Genomic DNA, 19,269 nt, shown 5'->3' with positions numbered 1-19,269 from the left:
TCCAGGACCAGATGGCTTCACAGGTGAATTCTATCAAACATTTAGAGAAGAGCTAACACCTATCCTTCTCAAACTCTTCCAAAAATTTGCAGAGGAAGGAACACTCCCAAACTCATTCTATGAGGCCACCATCACGCTGATACCAAAACCAGACAAAGATACTACAAAAAAAGAAAATTACAGACCAATATCACTGATGAATATAGATGCAAAAATCCTCAACAAAATACTAGCAAACAGAATCAAAGAACACATTAAAAGGATCATACACCATGATCGAGTGGGATTTATCACAGGGATGCAAGGATTCTTCAATATATACAAATCAATGTGATACACCATATTAACATTTAAGAATTAACATTTAAGAATAAAAACCATATGATCATCCCAATAGATGCAGAAAAGGCTTTTGACAAAATTCAACACCGAGTTATGATAAAAACTCTCCAGAAAGTGGGCATAGAAGGAACCTACCTCAACATAATAAAGGCCATATACGACAAACCCACAGCAAACATAATTCTCAATGGTGAAAACCTGACAGCATTTTCTTCAAGATCAGGAACAAGACAAGGATGTCCACTCTCACCACGATTATTCAACATCGTTTTGGAAGTCCTAGCCACGGCAATCAGAGAAGAAAAAGAAATAAAAGGAATACAAATTGGAAAAGAGCAAGTAAAACTGTCACTGTTTGCAGATGACATGATACTATACATAGAGAATCCTAAAGATGCCACCAGAAAACTACTAAAGCTAATCAATGAATTTGGTAAAGTAGTAGGATACAAAATCAATGCACAGAAATATCCTGCATTCCTATACACTAATGATGAAAAATCTGAAAAAGAAATTAAGGAAACACTCCCATTTACTATTGCCACAAAAAGAATAAAATACCTAGGAATAAACCTACCTAGGGAGACAAAAGACCTGGATGCAGAAAACTATAAGACACTGATGAAAGAAATTAAAGATGATACCAACAGATGGAGAGATATACCATGTTCTTGGATTGGAAGAATCAATATTGTGAAAATGACTCTACTACCCAAAGCAATCTACAGATTCAATGCAACCCCTATCAAATTACCAATGGCATTTTTTACGGAACTAGAACAAATCATCTTAAAATTTGTATGGAGACACAAAAGACCCCGAGTAGCCAAAGCAGTCTTGAGGGAAAAAAATGGAGCTGGAGGAATCAGACTCCCTGACTTCAGACTATACTACAAAGCTACAGTAATCAAGAAAATATTGTACTGGCACAAAAACAGAAACGTAGATCAATGGGACAAGATAGAAAGCCCACAGATAAACCCATGCACCTATGGTCAACTAAACTATGACAAAAGAGGCAAAGATATAAAATGGAGAAAAGACAGTCTCTTCAATAAGTGGTGCTGGGAAAACTGGACAGCTACATGTACAAGAATGAAATTAGAACACTCCCTAACACCATACACAAAAATAAACTCAAAATGGATTCGAGATGGAAATGTAAGACTGGACAGTATAAAACTCTTAGAGGAAAACACAGGCAGAACACTCTGACATTAATCACAGCAAGATCTTTTTTGATCCACTTCTTCGAGTAATGGAAATAAAAACAAAAATAAACAAATGGGACATAATGAAACTTAACAGCTTTTGCACAGCAAAGGAAACCATAAACAAGACGAAAAGACAACCCTCAGAATGGGAAAAAATATTTGCAAACGAATCAACGGACAAAGGATTAATCTCCAAAATATTTAAACAGCTCATGCAGCTCAATATTAAAGAAACAAAAACCTAATCCAAAAATGGGCAGGAGACCTATATAGACATTTCTCCAAAGGAGACATACAGATGGCCAAGAAGCACATGAAAAGCTGCTCAACATCACTAATTATTAGAGAAGTGCAAATCAAAACTACAGCGAGGTATCACCTCACACCAGTTAGAATGGGCATCATCAGAAAATCTACAAACAACAAATGCTGGAGAGGGTGTGGAGAAAAGGGAGCCCTCTTGCACTGTTGGTGGATATGTAAATTGATACAGCCACTATGGAGAATAGTATGGAGGTTCCTTAAAAAACTAAAAATAGAATTACCATATGATCCAGCAATCCCACTACTGGGCATATACCCAGAGAAAACCATAATTCAAAAACACATGCACCCCACTGTTCACTGCAGCAGTATTCACAATAGCCAGGTCATGGAAGCAACCTAAATGCCCATCGACAGATGAATGGATAAAGAAGTTGTGGTACATATATACAGTGGAATATTACTCAGCCATAAAAAGGAAGTTGAGTCATTTGCTGAGATGTGGACGGATCTAGAGACTGTCATGCAGAGTGAAGTAAGTCAGAAAAACAAATATCGTATATTAACGCATGTATGTGGAACCTACAAAAATGGTGCAGATGAGCCAGTTTGCAGGGCAGAAGTTGAGACACAGATGTAGAGAACAGATGTATGGACACTAAGACGGGAAAATCGCAGTGGGGTGGGGATGGTGGTGTGCTGAATTGGGCGATTGGGATTGACATGTATACACTGATGTGTATAAAATTGATGACTAATAAGAACCTGCAGTATAAACTAACAAAGAATAAAACCAACTAATACTAAAGTTTCTTTGGGTTATTTGTATGGAAATATATTAATATAAATGTTTCAGACATTACATGAAATTTCTAAAAATCTTATATGTTCTGGTATAATGTTGTAAGTCATAATTCTAGTTATTATTTTAAAATACGTATCTCAGAAATAACTAAATTTCCTTGTCAATTGCATTATTATGAACTTGCATCAAATCTTTAACCATGGTCATTTTTAAGTCTTTTGTCATTTACAGACAGTTCTGGGTGTACTCTGATGCTTTTGCAAATATGTTCCTATAAAAGGGTTTCATCTTCAAGGAATTCATGGAAAAAACTCTGACAAGTACAGGTTTCTGGTAACTGACTATACTGCTGAACTGAATGAATAAGCATTTCAGAACTCTAATGGAAAACTGATGAACTCATAAAAGTGCTAACAAAAGATGAAGATGAAAAAAAAATTAATTACATGGGACTGAGTGAACTGATGAGGATGATTATAATTTTTGTGACTTTCTGTTTGAATTAAAAAAAAATCCCACAAGGACTCAGAGGCAAAAAATTCACAAATCAATTTTCACTGCAAAGTAAAGGAGCTGTTACAGTGGAGGATTACTGGGCTGAATGTCAATATTATGACATAGGATGAGTGTGTTACATAATTGCAATCATTGCTGCTTTTGTTGTGGTCATCCATTTACCATGCTTGGTGCCAGTCTATTTATCTCTTGTAAAAATAAAATACAGTGTGTGTGTGTGTGTGTGTGTGTGTGTGTGTGAAAAAGTCATTAAAGAAAAGATTGATAGATTCATTTATATAAAAAATTTAAATTTCTGCATGTTGGAAAAAAAAAAAACAACCAATCAAACTCCAAATACCATAAACAAAGCCAAAAGACAAACTCATATCACAGATAAAAGGTCCATTTCTTCAAACATAAAGAGCTTCTACTAACGAAAAGAGATCGATTCAAAGAAAAGAAAGGAACAAGCACAGTCCAGAAAACAGGTTTTTTTTTAAGCATATGAAAAGATAGTACCTCACTCTTAATAAAAGACACCCACTTCAAAACTATACTAAAATACCATTACTAACCTGTTAACTAAAAAGAGATTAAAAAGCCAACAACCCCCAGATTGGTGAGGTGTAGAGAAACAGGTGCTCTTTGTGTGTATGAGAGTAAATTTAACATGCATAAACCCTCTAAGATACCTGTTTACCTTCTGGAAATTTATCTTAAAATAACTCTGTATAAGGAGATGCATTTCAGCATTACTTTTCATTAGTGTCGACTAAAAAAGATGCATGTGAGAGTTACAAGTTTTTTTTTTTTTTGAGGTTCGCGGGCCTCCCACAGTTGTGGCCTCTTCCGTTGCAGAGCACAGGCTCCAGACGCGCAGGCTCGGTGGCCATGGCTCACGGGCCTAGCCGCTCCGCAGCATGTGGGATCTTCCTGGACAGGGGCACGAACCCGTGTCCCCTGCATCGGCAGGTGGACTCTCAACCACTGTGCCACAAGGGAAGCCCACCAGTTAAGTTTTAATGGGGGCAAAATGAGGACTACAGTCCAGGTGTCAGTATTTCAGATAGCTCTGAGAAATTGCTCCAAAGAGGTAGGGGGGAAGGTCAGTATATATGTGATTTTAGTGAAGGAGGAGTACATGTAATCAAGCACATATTTTTTTGCAGAAGATTTCTGCTAGTCTTGTGAAGGTTTACTGCTCGTCATCACCATGAAGGATTTCAGTGCTTTTCTAGATATGCGGAGATACAAGAATTGGGCTCACAGAGCTTCCCTGGTGGCGCAGTGGTTAAGAATCTGACTGCCAATACACGGAGACACGGGTTTGAACCCTGGTCCGGATAGATCCCACATGCCGCGGAGCAACTAAGCCCGTGCACCACGACTACTGAGCCTGTGCTCTAGAGCCCGCGTGTTGCAACTACTGAAGGCCACACGCCTAGAGCCCGTGCTCCGCACAGCAATAAGAAGCCCACACACCGCAACGAAGTGTAGCCCTGCTCTCTGCAACTAGAGAAAGTCCGCGCACAGCAACAAAGACCCAAAGCAGCCAAAAATCAAAAAAAAAAAAAAAAAAAAAAAATTGGGCTCGTAAAATCGCCTCCTGAAAATATCTAACTATCTGAAGACCTGTTGTGCCAGTTTTTCCCAGAGCACAGAGTGCCTCATTTCTGCTCTCCATCCTGAACTCCTTTCAGGGGGTGTTGAAAGTCAGCAGCTGCAGCAGCACATGATTTAATCCTTGTAGAGGTAGATGGCAAGTGCCGATGGCAAGTGCCAATGGCGAGTGCCAATTTGTAGCTGACGTTAGTAAAAACTTGGTAACATCCAAAATGTCCATCTACAGGAAATGATAAATGACAGTATATCCATACTATGGATACGAAGTATAAAAATGAAAAGGAAACACTTCATACTGAATTAGAGTGATTTTCAATAAAATACTATTAAATGAAGAAAGTGAGATTCTGAGTAGTATGTAACATGGCACCATTTATTTTTAAAAGAAAGAAAAATATTCATCGTGTCTAAAATGCTTACAGATGCACAGAATATTTCAAGGAGTATGTGGGAGAGATACTTGAGAAACTTGTGATAGGAACTGGGTGTCTAGGGAGCAGAGAGGGAGGGAGACTTAAAACATTATATATTCTTCAGTACCTTTTAAATGTCAGCCATATTCAGGTATTATAACTCAAAAAACAAAAATCTCCAGGTATAAAAATTCCATTTCCAGAGTTGGCTTTGCCTAGACTTCTATCTGCAGTTGGATATGGCAGTTGAGACAAATATTCCCACCAAGGGCACAGAGACAGCTCAAGACTTTGGGGTTTGGCTATCCCCACCCTTGAAGTGCTCTCCTCTGCCACTACACCCCAAGATCCACAGCGTTCTCTCCTGTCCTATGAGCCAGCACAGAGGTTTGGCCAGCCCCTGAAGATAAGCTTCTCCAGGCTCATCTGCCTTCTGAGTGTCAGTGAGGAAAGCTATTTCCCCAGCATCAAAACCCAGGACGGCATGCCTAAATGCATAACAGATACAAGGCAGCCTCCTGGTTTTTTGGAGGTCCTCTTGAAAATAACTAGCTCCAAAGTAGAAAGGAACTGGAACACTTATACAAAACATACCATTTCAACTGAGTTTACAACAGCTTCCTAGTTGTTTAAATCAGGACAGGCAAGAACAGATTGCCAGACAAATTGTCATTTGTAGGCCCCTAGTGAGCTTACGCAGTTTTCCACCTGTCCAAATAGATAAACAGGCCGCTTTGAGTTATGGACAGGTGGGCCCTGGGGTGCCAGAGACTGGGGTCATTCAATCTCATGAGCAAGACAGAGCAGGATGCCTGGGGAAGAGCGCTCAGCACCTTGGCCCTGCCCAGAATCTTCAGGTCACAAGCATTCCTCTTACCCACTGGCTACCCCCTGGTGGCATCAAAATGGAACATTCATGGGGAAGAAAGCAGGACAAAGGAAAGTAAAGGAACCCTAGGCAGGGAGGGCAGTGTTCCATAAAAACACAGGCTGAAATAGGATCACATCTCTGAGGGCACGAGCACAACACTGGCATCCAGAAAAGAGCTCTGTGTTGTTGCTGAGGATCATGGATTCCAAACGAAGCCCAAGTGAGGTCCAGATTAATTGCTTTCCTAGGGTCTTACATAATGAAAAGCCTGTCCCTCACTATCTGGCCGGGTAATTACTTAGCTGCCTCTCTGACCACACAGCACATCTCTGAACAAACTAAACTTCTCTGGGGTCTATTCATTTCAAGGAGGAAAAAACATAGAAACATAGTGTCCTATGAGAATGTAATGAAGCCAGCGTGTTTAGTGATACTTCATGGGGCTCCACGTGAGCCAGAGGTGATGAGGGCTCTAGCAGCCAGCAGCGGGTCACCTGGGAAGATTTACAGGGAAGGAGCAAGGACAGACCAGAGGCATCAAAATGCTTGGCATCTCAACCTGAACCAGACCCAGGCCCGCATGCACTACACACTCACTAACTAGGCCACCACAATCCCTGGGCACAACTGACCCCTAGCTGGACACACCAGATGTAAGTAGTTCACCATCTGAAATAACACAGAACCTACACATATGTACGTACACACACATACACACACACACACACAATCTCCGTACCTGGCACCTCAGAAGCTCCCTCTACACTGACCACCCTAAGTCCACTCAGGGTCAGAGAATGTCTGAGGCCACCAGTATCTCATACTCTGACTGTAATTAACTGTTGGGAACCCGTGGGCTTGGGGCTCCTAAGAAGAAGCATTTAAGATTAATCAGGGCATCAGCCCCAAGATGCCTTCCAGGGCATCAGCAAGCACCATTCTGTGCTCCAAACGATGGTGCCAACACCTGCACTCATCTACCCTGACTCCTTAACACCTAGTCAGCTGTCCTCCTCTCACAGGAGCTCCTGTTTTCAGACTCCTGGCCATTTTCTGGTCTAAATCTTTTTTTTTTTTAATTTATTTATTATTTATTTTTGGCCGTGTTGGGTCTTCCTTTTTGCACTCGGGCTTTCTCTAGTTGTGGCGAGCGGGGGCTGCTCTTCGTTGCAGTGCACGGGCTTCTCATCACGGTGGTTTCTCTTGTTGTGGAGCATGGGATCTAGGCGCGTGGGCTCAGTAGTTGTGGCGCACGGGCTTAGCTGCTCCGCGGCATGTGGGACCTTCCTGGACCAGGGCTTGAACCCGTGTCCCCTGCATTGGCAGGCAGATTCTTAACCACTGCGCCACCAGGGAAGCCCTGGTCTAAATCATTTTGAATTCCCTTCCTTTTGCCTTATAATCCTGGTTTTTAGATTTTATTTCTGCTTTGAGCATGTAATGCACCCATGGAAATGTATTTCCTAAGACAATGACCTAGAACCCAACTCCTCTGTCAGAACCCACCCGATGATCCTGGCCCAGGATGACGACAAGGATAATGATCAAGTTTGAGAAATTCTTAGAAATTCAGATTTTTTTCTAGTTCAATAGCTTAAAAAATACATGTATGTATATACGTGTGTGTATACGTGTATGTGTGTACATATGTATGAACATACACATGTATGTATGTTTAAAAAGTCCCCAACACAGCTTAACAGAAAAAAATCAGGGGGAAAAAAAACAAGATGAGAAAAAAAGCAGGTGGCAATAGTGGCTAAAGAGAAAGAGAAAGGAAGTTAAAGGTAACAGTCAGGTAATAAGGTATATTTGTAAGATAATGTAAATGTAGAATGGAATTTTTTATTGAAGTATAGTTGAGTTACAATGTTGTGTTAGTTTCAAGTGTACAGAAAGTGATTCAGTTATATATATATATATGTATATGTGTGTATGTGTGTGTGTATATATATATATATATATATAGAGAGAGAGAGAGAGAGAGAGAGAGAGAGAGAATGGAATTTTAAATTTCTCTTACAGGAGAAATAACTGTGTACAAACAGAAGCAGCAGCCCAGTAGCTCTGCTCATGCTCCGCCCACACCCACCCAGCTCCCTCTCTCCTCCTTCTCAGAGGGGTCTTCCCAGGCTGCCCCACTGAACTGCAGCCCTGGCCTCCACCGCACTGTATGCCTCTTCTCAGCTTTATTTTTCTTATTAGCACTCTTATCACCAACTAGCACACTATGCATTTTACATATTGTCTCCTTTTATTGCTCCTTCCCCTCTAGCCTTCTAGAAAGTCAGTTCCATGAGGCAGGGGATTTTGTCTGTTTTGTTCACTGCTCAACCCCAGTGCTGAGAACAGTGCCTGGAACATAGCAGGTACTCAATAAGTTAGTCAAACGAATGAATAATTATGATAAAAATATACCTCTATTTTACATTATTTCCAATTGTGTGAAAAATACCTCTACTTGTTTCTCAAACAATTGCTTAGAATAACATAAGATAAACTACTATTCCCAAAATTATATAAAATTACTCAGTCTGTATCCTACTGATGCCATGACTAGAAAAAAAGCAGCAAGAGATACAAAACCAGAACCAAAGTATATAAAGAATGTCCCAGAAAATGTTTCTTTCTGTGATTCTCAGCATTTATATGCACTGGAATCAAGACCAAATTCTTCTCATATATTCACCTACATTCACTGTCACTCAAGCTCTTGGTCTGGTGTTAACAAAGCAAAATGTAATGAAACGAAAAAGAGGAGAAAAGGGAAATTCTCACCTTGCTAGCAATTTCACACATACCACAAAATCGTACATAGTACTTGATGGTGCCTGTCCTGACACAGTTAAATGGAACCAGACTGTTTGTGAAAGGTCCAAGGACAGACAGTGTGGGTGGTGGCGTGGAGGGTGGTGGAGGGGAGGTAGCTTACACCACAAGCAGTAAGTGTTCTGTAGAATACAAAAATGGGTGAACCCTGGCAAGAACGTTTTAAAGAAAGAAAATAATAGAAAAATCCTGGTAGAGAAGGCTGAGAATGACTGGCTGTTAGAAAAGCCCCTCCTTGATGCCACCAGTAAAAATAAATGAGAAAAGGAGGAAGAAAGTAAAAAGACAGGAAAGAAAAAAAAAATAGATAGGAAAGAGCACAGATGAAAAGGGGAGAGCAAGCAAAGGGAAAAAAAGAGATGAAAATAAAGAAGCAAGATGAGTAAAAAGATAGGAAAAGCAGCAATGACGCAATCTGGAGAAGCAGAGAAAAGCGTGAAAATGAGGAAGGGAAAGAGAAAAGTCAGGGTCCCAGAGGCCCGGGATGAGGAGTGGAGGGGCAGCAGCCGGGAGGGCACCCTCCCAGGGCAGGTCCCAGCCGCCTCGCCCTTTCCAGCAAGCTGTCCAGGGGGAGGCATGATGTCATCAAGAGATGGTCAGGAGAGGCTTGGGTCGGGGTGGACACACCAACCTTCTCATCACTGGCCAACTGCAGAGCCAGGACTGACTCCACCTTATTCACAGCACTCTGGTGCGTCTTCTGTTAGCACCAAGGCCATGGAGATGCCTATATATATATATATATATATATATATATATTTTTTTTTATCGAGGCTAAAAAAAATCACTTGGATTTATCAGACAGAATGGCCAAAATTGTTTATTCAGGATTGCCTATAAAATAAGTGAGATTATTTTTAAAATATGAAAACAAAAACACCCTCAATCTTACCAGACCACTTAAAACCAAAGGAAATGTAGAGGTTCTAGGATAAAAGTTGTGACTACTGTATACACCCAGAAGCAATGTAAATAGACACTCCAGGCTCCAATCTGTCCCCAGAGGTAGGAGGGTCACATTCTTGTTTAGAGTGGGAGGGCTGTGCTCAGCAGAAAGGACTACGTGCTTGTTTACATGTTAAAGAACAATGCAAACTGCAGAACAGTGGTGTGGAAAGTTTAGCCACTGTCAGCGGAAACTCAAGCCCAAATCTCTCTGTTTTACATCTAAGTCATTCTTCTTGCACACCTGACTCTCAAGGGTTAAAAGCAACCAAAGCCTCTGTGGAGTTGAACCAATCAGTGTTTCTCTTGATGACATCATGCCTCCAACTGGACAGCTTGCTGGAAAGGGGGAGGCGTGTGGGACCTGGCCTGGAAGGGTGCCCTCCTGGCTGCTGCTCCTTCCCTACTCATGGGGAGATTCAAGGGCCAAGGGTCCCTGCAGCTACCATTTCAGACGAAACCAGGACATTCCCCAAATCCCTGGCCAGAGATTACTCTCAGTTTGCACAAAATGCATATGAAGCATGCCCCTGCACTTCACCCATTTCTCACTAGTTTAAAATTGATGAAAGCCGATTACAAAACATCACTTAAGCCTTTAGCCAAGTTCTAAATGACTCAAATGTTTACGCCAAGTAGACAAGCAGCCTTCTGTGGTTTTCTCTTTCCTAAGCTTCAATCCCATTCAAAGGCAGGTACGTGAGAGACTTATCTGACCCCTTAGACTTGTTATATATTCAAACCACTATCTGACCAGGAGGTTATTTCTGTTCTTCTTGCGAGGTGTTTATTTCGGATGTGGATTGCTGCTGCCGTGTGTGTGTGTGTGTGTGTGTGTGTGTGTGTGTGTGTGTCTGTGTTTGTGTGTGTGTGTGTGTGTGTACACCTGGGGGTGCACTGTGCAGCGCAGGAGACTGATTCAGGAGCACACAGCTGAAACGCTGCAGACACTGCCAACACCGTGGAAGGAGAACAGGTTTCTTCCTTAGAGTTGGAAGTGGGAAAGGCTTCGAGTTAAATGATGAAATTCTCCTGCCTCCCAGTACCCTGAATATCCATGCCTTCTGGTTCATCTGCAAATGAAGATTAATTTACAATTTACATGCAAGAGCCATGTTGACTGCTCCAGCACACAGCCATCTATGGTTGTTTAGAGTTGATAGAAACCCATGCTAGAAATGTCCATATCATTCAGGGTCCCTGCAGGAAAAAGAAGGCACATTCGAACTGGGGAACTGAAGGAGCTTGATAAAGGGATTATTTAATCAGGTTTGCCTAGGGGATGGAGAGTAACAAGGGATGGGAGCTAGTCACAGCCAGGAGCCCCAGACCAGGAGGGTCCAGGGGAGGGGCTGGTTCCCAGAACGCAGAGAGAGAGCAGCTACTGGGAAAGGATCTCTCACGAGACTGATGGTCTTCAGCAGAGGGACCCAGCCAATCCAAGATTTCCTTGGCCTAGTGATGCAGTCCACATGGGTCGGCCTCCTGGGGCACACAGGCGGGTAGAGAGGGTAGGGAATGCACTGAAGGGCAGAAGGAAGATGCCCTGCACAGTGTCTAACAATCGGAGAATAGCTTAAAGAACAACAAACTAACTAACCTTATGATATAACCACGGATAGAATACTATGCTTTTTAGAATGAGGACCTGAATCCAGATCTTACTGACACTGTCACGGTATGCAGCCATTAGGTAAGAAAAGCAAATTATAAATCGGCAAATGTACTGAGACCTCAAATTTGGATATACATCAAACGTTAACAGAGGTTAACTATGTAGAGAGATGTAGGTGATTTATCACCTACACTCCTTATCTATATATTTCAAAGTTTTATTTAAGCTTCTCAGTTTAACTTCTATGATGTCCAAGGGATCATTAAGACAAAGAGGGCGCTGACTTGACTGCAGAACATGGAAAGTATCTACTGAAGCTGGGATTTAGAGCTCCTCTTAGGCTGAGCACTTTTAAAAGCAAACTGTTCCTTCTTTGTTACCAGAAATTTAACAGAAAATACGGAGAATACAAGTGTCAGTAGTGGATACTGTCTCAGAGGTTTCCCTTAAACAGGCTAACTTTTAGAAGTCCTTGGTTCAGGGCAATCGACAAGGGCCGTGTATAACACCTATGAGGAGCAGGCTGTACGTGGACAAAGTGACCATCCACTGTGCATATTCCCCAACTATACATCATTATCCCAAACACCCAGCCAATCAAGTGGCCACTGCTGCCCCAGATGCAGAAGGTACATCGGAACAATAAACAGTAGAGAGGCTGCAGGTTGCTCTCTAACCTCTCCTCTCTCAGGGAGCCAGGCAGAAAGGCTCATTAATTTCTCAAAGAACAATGTGGTGGTGGGGGGGCGTCTGCCCTACTTTGCCAGGCGGGGCGGGCTCTTCCGTCTTGGGTGGGGCAGACTAGTGCAGGAGGTTACAGGCTGAAGGGCTTGAACTCCACCACTGGACCATCCACACCAAAGCTCTGCCTTTTTAGAGGTCTGAAGATACTCCACGCCCCAGTTCTCTTTCTCCAAAGCTGCAGGCACAATAATAATATTAAGATCTACCATTCACTCAATATTTTATGCATACTAGGCACTGTGCTGGGCAGTGAAACACATATCTGATTGGTAAAAACACCCCTGAAACACAGATTTGACCACCTCTGTTTCACAGATAAAGATAACAACACCGAGGCCTCCTGGGGCCTCACACATGAAGGCAGAGGCGATGGAGCTGGGGCTCCAAGCGGGATCTGCTGACTTGGGAGAGAAGCCCCGCGTGCTACCCTGCACTGCCTTCCAGGAGCAGCCTGGCTAGCCTGCACGCAACTCCATCTGTGCTGGGATCGCAGCTGCCTGGGCCCAGAGCCCTCCTCTTCCTCCCAGGCCCCAAGGTGAACAGCTGAGCTGGTCCACAGCTGCTTCACAGCAGCTTTCCCTACCTCCTGGGGATCTAAGGAGGACGAAGAAAAAAAATCGTGTGAAGCACAAGATACAGGCAAAGCAGCCTTCAGGCATGGGTCAGGGTAGTGGCGAGCAGCCGTTAACTAATGCCCGCTTCTAGAGAAGCCTGCCCAAGCCCTGCGTTTAGGGCCAACTAGTGGGGGAAACACTCCTGAAGTTTCTCTTTAGACAGAGATAGCCACAGAAACCAAGTATAATATGACTCAAAAACAATGTTGAAGGGTTACACATAAAGGGCCCTGTTAATGTTTACTACGCAAGTAAAGCTTGATCTTCTGAATTCTTTCCAATAAGACCTCAATTGCCTTTACTTTTTTCAAATTTAAAATGCAAAAGCGCTTCTGGTGGTTAGCCACACTACAGCCTGGGCCAGGACACCTAGACCTTGAACAGTCCCTGGGTTCACTGGATCCACCTGCAATCTCTACCCACAAAGGAAATATCAGCATATAAACCTCCTCTCATCAAGATGTCAGGAGACCACTGATATATTAGCCCAAACAGCCAACTTCAATTAAACTGGGCTGTGCCTCGGTGATTGTGTTTCTTTTCCAGGAGGAAATGGTGGAGCCCATAACACTGCCTGGAAATGCTGCATGCCAACAGGGCCTGGATATCCCGTGAAGAATCACCCAGCGACTTCTTGGGGTGGAGGATATGCTCAGGGTAGAGCCAATAAAGAAGATTATGGTTAGATTGGTAAAGCTGTCTTCCAGCCCATTTGGAAGATTCTGAGATATGCCTTGATATCAAATCAAATACTCACTTCTCAGCCTCATGTTCAAGGTCCTCTCACTGTCTGGTCTCAATTTCACTTTCTACCATTATTTCTTACTCTCCCTGTATAAACTCTACACTCTGTAGAAACCAAATGACCTAAGCTTTCCCAGCTCCACACCCTTGCTCATGCTTTTCTCTCCACCTCAATGCCCTTTCTTCATCCTATGGTTTCAATCTGGTTCTAACCAAAACACTTGGTTCTTTAATTCCATGTCCAATGCCACTTCTCTGGGATCTTTCCTAAAGCCCCTTTCCACACTCTTGTACCCCTCGCCTCTGCCCACCCCACCCCCACTGATGTTTTTCTCTATTGACCTCTCCTGCCATTTCAGAGAATATTGCATTTATCTTACTCTTAAGCTGCCTTATCCTATACTTGACTGTAAATTAGTAAAACTCCATTTTGAAAAACAAAGGTAGAGCACACTTTCCTACAAACACCTACTCTCCTGTGTGTAATCCTCTGGCCCCAGGCGCTCTTGAACACAAACTGATTTTTCTTAAGTGGCCTGCCATCTAGTACAGGCTCACCAAATTCTGGTTTACTAAATAGTGAAGACCTTCTCTGGCACAGGATCTTCCTGTCCCTGACTAAACAGAGTCCTAAACCTCATCATATCTGGAGATGAGTGCTGGAGGAATCGGCCCCGCCCTGTTCCCACATTGGGAATGGGATTAGCTTTGGTTTACATAACTTTTGCAGCTGCAATCCGGATGGGCTGGGTAGGGCATTTAGTCTACAGAGTGTTCAAATGGACATGCCAACTGCAGTGGTCCCCTCCTCTTCAAGTGCTAAATTCATGTCTTGAAAATGTTCCAGGGAGACAGATCCAGCCGGCTTCAAAGTCAGCTTCCTCCTAGCAAGAAGCTTTCAAGGGTAGTACTTGAACATTCCCTGCGTGTTTACCCATCTTTGAGAAACACATTCTTCTGCCCAGGAAGACATGTCACAGGTCACTGAAAAATATCTGGGCACATATTTCTAACTATTCTATAACAATGGCTATGAAAGGAACCTGGGCCTCAGACTCCAAATGTTTTCTCCTCACTAATCTCTCTTTGTTTCCTGAACCACCTAGCCCTCTGCCCGGCCAACCCAGGAATGTGGGATGGGCAGAACGCTTCTGCGGGGAGATCATTCGGTCTTCCTGGGAAACACAGTAAGAATAATCAAGAGCAGCGGGAAACAGAAAATCCCCTTCTGATCCCCTTTCAGCAGCTTCTCCCAAAGCCCCCTCCCCCAACTCAGGATCTTCCCTCTTCCTCCTGAAAACTCATAGGAAGCACTCTAGCTCTTCTGAAGCATCTTCAGGGTGAGCCTGGCTCCCTCAGTGGGGCTGATGGGATCCAAATATTTCCAAATAGCTTATCATTTCTAGGAACCGCCTCTCCCTCAGTCCTGCTCTGCTGGGCCTCCACCCTCCAGATTAACCATGAGTGGACCTGTCCTCTGCCACACAGGCAGGAAGACCCCTGACCTGGCTCCCTGGCACCTGCCTCCCTCCCAGCTGTCAGAAACACTCTGGTTGAAGTGCGAGGGAAGCAGGGCAGCCCTGGCCCACATCCTGGCCTGGGTGTCAGCACCCAGGGAAGCGCGGGGGGCTCAGCCAGCCCAGCTCTCCGAGACGTCACGCGGCCTTACCTCATCCCACTCAGAGGCAAAGGAGGGAGACTTCTCCAGCCTCTTCTTCCCGATGCTGCAGTTGGACAGGGACTCGCTCCGGCTCCCCATCGTAGCGTCCTCCGTGGGTGAGCAGGTCAGGAGATCAGAGTCAGACTTGGACAAGCTGCGGCTGAGTTTGAGCTCAGCTTTGGGTCTGCCGGTGGGAGGGGCTCGGCTTCTGGCCCCACTCCGGTCGCCTTCTTCCTCGGCACCCCCAGGGCGTGGAGATGCAGTGCGCGTCGAAGTTTCGGGGTGCGTCTGGCTGTGGGCGGGAGGCAGGCCAGCCGGATAGCCCACTCTCTTACTCTGGTCCGGCAAGTGGGGCACGGAGGCTCCAGACACGCGCCCGCCTGTCTCCTCCAGCTGCATGCCTGCCTCGGGGCGGGCACCCTGCGCGGGGGACCCTTCTTGATGGCTCTGGCCAGGGGCTGGGAGCAGCTGGAAAGGGTCCTGCCCCGCCTCACACACTGGGGAGGAGCCGTGGAGGAGACCTGAGAACTGCTCCGGGACCTGCCCGTCCTGCCCCTCTGCAGAGTCCTGGCTCCGGCTGCCGCTGCTCCGCCTGTGGTCTTGGAGTGGACGGAGAGACAGAGAAATAACAAAATTAAACACGGCAAAAACCAACAAAGTTCCAATGCAGCAAGCGCACGGCCGAGCAGAGGAATTCAAAAGCAGAGGGAAAGAGAGAGAAGCTGGATCGGCTGGGGAGAGGGCAGAGGGAGAGAAGGGGAGAGAGGAAGGCAGAAAACAGTTTCATATTGTTCTTAATGTCCAATTTGTACCCAAAGTCAGAGCATTTATGAAATTCCAAACACTGGCCTGATTAATGCTATCTGGCAGCCTTCCTTGTTGTTAGATTTCTGTTAACATTAACAACCAGACCTTGCTATATAAGGCGACAAGAGGTGCTAACTATATCCCACAGAAAGGACAGAAGTGAGGAGAGAGTGAGTGAACACGGAGCAAAAGTGAGAGAGAGAGAGCACGCGTGCGCACGAAAGAGAGCAAGCAAGCACAAGCAAGCGAGACTCACTCCTGGAACATCTGATACATTTCCATAAAGGCCAAAGTGTTATTTAGAGCCACCCGCCCCCCACCCCCTCCCTTCCTCTGGCAAGCAGCAACAGAGGGAAAAAAATGGAAGTCATGATCCACAACCTGCAACTTCTGGAATTCCTTAACTGAAAGTACAAAACAAACCAGCAGAGAAATAACTGCTTCCTTCCTCAGAGGGGGGCGATTCAGAGTTCCACGCCTCATCCTTCCTTCCTCAGGGAGCACAGACTTTTCTACTTTTTTTTTTCCCCTCTCTTTCTTTTTCTTTTCTTTTCTTTCCTTTCTTTCTTTCTTTTTTGTTTTTGTTTTTGAGAATGTACACATCTCACTCCTTCCAAAGCCTCCCAGCTGCTCCTATTTGTTTAAGTTTAACCTTAGTAGATCCACTGAAATCAAAATGGTCTGATTTGTCAATGCCAAGAGACATGTGCAGTTCTCCTGAGACGGCCCTAACATCCCAGAAACCTGACACTACTGGCTCGTGAGGCCAACTACTACTGTACACTCCCCCGAGGTATCAAATACCTCTGCCCTGAGGTAGCATAAATAATTGACCAAATCAGAGTCCAATATCAGTATCACACTGGGACACCCAAGGGGCTCTCCCTGCATGAACTCAGAACCATTAGAGATTTTAACCCACATCAGCAGGGCAGATGACAACCCTGTGTCCAGTACTAGCTCACATTCCACAGCTAATATTGAACTCTACTTTCTTTCTTTCTTTCTTTTTTTGCGGTACGTGGGCCTCTCACTGTTGTGGCCTCTCCCGTTGTGGAGCACAGGCTCCGGACGCGCAGGCTCAGCGGCCATGGCTCACGGGCCTAGCCGCTCCGTGGCATGTGGGATCTTCCCGGACAGGGGCGCGAACCCGTGTCCCCTGCATCGGCAGGCAGACTCTCAACCGTTGCGCCACCAGGGAAGCCCGACTCTACTTTCTTTGTGAGTGGAATCTACGGTATATACACCAAATGATTCCCTAGTCTGCCCCAAGCTCCCCAAACTGTTCATGAGAGCAGAGAATCTTGGAATCCAAAGGGTCAAGTTCAACTATTTTTACAGATGAGAAATCTAAGGCCCTCAGGCCTTCTGTGGTTTGTCCGGAGTGGTGGGGGAGAAGGCTCTAACCTAGGCATCTGAGCACCTGGCTCTGGTCCTGTTGTTCTGCTCTCTTGCTGTGTGGCCTTGGCAGTGATCACATCTCGCTGGGCTTCAGTATCTAAAATAAATAGGTTGGCTGCATGGTCCTTAAAAATCCCTTTTATGTTCTGATAGTGATGAGAAGCCAAGTCTCCAGTGTACTGTGATGGCATACTTCCCCCTTGGGGTGCTGCAGAGCCCCGCCTGGGTGTCTCTCCCGGGGCTGCCTGCAGAGCACCCTCCCTCCCTCATCATGGCCTGCAGCCCCAAGGCAGTCAGGTGAGGAGGGGCACGCTTCATAACCATGACGCTTCGCTGCCCAAGCATGATGCCAGGGCCCTACAATGCTGGCTCTTCCAGGGCAGCGTTTCAGGAAGGACCCCAACAACCAGCTCTCCAAATGAGCCCCCTGCCCTGAGGTCTGAGCAGGGATATGGTTCCATGCACCCCACCGACTCAAGAAGAACAGTTTGGTCTCCACAGTCGGCTCAGCTTTTGGCAACTCTGCAGAGGCTGCTGAGGGGGCAGCCAAGTCCACTTTATGGCTCTGATTACTTATCCACAGGAGCCCAGAAGTATGAACTTTGGCATCTCCTTCCTCTATACTTGACTGCTTCAGGACTTTCACACCCCGAACTCACACACCCCACACCCCAAAGGTCAAGTCCAGAGCACTGAACAAGCACTGAACATCCTGAATCATGTCTCTAGGGAAGAAGATGTGCTGAGTACATAAGAGTTCCACACAGCTTCACTCAGGCCTCAGGAAGCCCTGACTTCCAGGCTATGAACACCACGTATGACAACTGACAGCATGCAAGAAGTGCCCTGTGGGGCTGCACAGTGGGACCACATGACCATCTAATGGTGGTTTGGGCCAGCGGGACTTCCTAGGAGAGGTTGATGGGCAGAGTCAACCAGGGTGTGAAATTTGCCACCTCCAGGACCATATTCTGATGGCTGACTTCCTCCAGATTCTGGCCCAAGGTGCAGGTCCCCCTGACTGCCTCTGAACTCGAAAGAGAGCACTGATAACAGGAGCACAGGCTTCTCTTCCTTTGCACCAGCTTCTAGCTCCTTATTTAACAATTTTTCTGAGGAGATGGGAGTCCAACAACTAAAGAAAAACACCAGTCCAGAACTGGGAGTGAGCCAGGCTCACACTGCCTGGGTGGACCTTGGAACCCAGGCCACAGGGAATGTTCTGACTGCTGCTGGGGGAGCCAACAATGAAGGCCCTGTCCAACAGCCACGCATTCATGCCAGTCATCAATGGAGAAAGAGGGACAGATGCCAAGAGCTCAGTACCAGACAGATGCTGGAGGAAGGAAGTGGGCAGAAAGAAGGAACTTATGGAACTTATGGAAGGAGGAAATATGTGAAGAGCAAGAATTTCTGAGGGTCATAATCCCATTAGAGAAACCACAATCCACCAGAGTAGAAGAAATGGAAAGAGATGCTCATAATGAGACAACTTACCCAGGCAATTCCCTAGGAAAGACACCTTGGTATTTGAAAAGCTTGTCAAGATCTAAGGACCTCAGGATCTCAACAAGCTGGTGTTCTCTTTCCCACAAAAAACTATAGCCAAGGCTAAGCTAGATTTCCTGGCAAATCAATGAGTGGGAAAAGATCTACTCAGTGGTCCCTTCCTTCTGTAAAGTCAGGATAATATTAGGTCTCTTAGGGACAAGGTGTTAGCAATATAATGTACTGATCAAAAGCTAGATTTTTTCCCCCCCAAAGCCAGATCTTGAGCAAATTACTTAACTTTTCTGTGCCTGGTACTGTCATTGATAATTTTGGGATCTTAATAGTACTTATTTCATAAGCTTGTTATGAGAATTAAGTTACATATGTGA

The 19,269-nt window shown here is 45.0% G+C and overlaps 1 protein-coding gene across 4 annotated transcripts in view; it reads right to left on the bottom strand.

Moving 5' to 3' along the window:
* The window catches only part of ANKS1A (ankyrin repeat and sterile alpha motif domain containing 1A), a gene marked incomplete at both ends in the record, with an annotated part of 185,096 nt that overhangs the window by 56,441 nt on the left and 109,386 nt on the right, over positions 1–19,269 (bottom strand). For all 4 annotated transcript variants that reach the window (XM_079712182.1, XM_079712184.1, XM_079712183.1 and 1 more), the window contains one exon: positions 15,191–15,780. In XM_079712182.1, coding sequence (XP_079568308.1) covers positions 15,191–15,780 — 590 coding nt within the window. The remainder of the gene's footprint in view (positions 1–15,190; positions 15,781–19,269) is intronic.

This window comes from Hyperoodon ampullatus, assembly GCF_949752795.1.
Source record: "Hyperoodon ampullatus genome assembly, chromosome: 10".
Classification (NCBI taxonomy): Eukaryota; Metazoa; Chordata; class Mammalia; order Artiodactyla; family Ziphiidae; genus Hyperoodon; species Hyperoodon ampullatus.
Note: the sequence above shows the minus strand (reverse complement) of the source record. Positions and strands in the feature narration are given on the sequence as shown.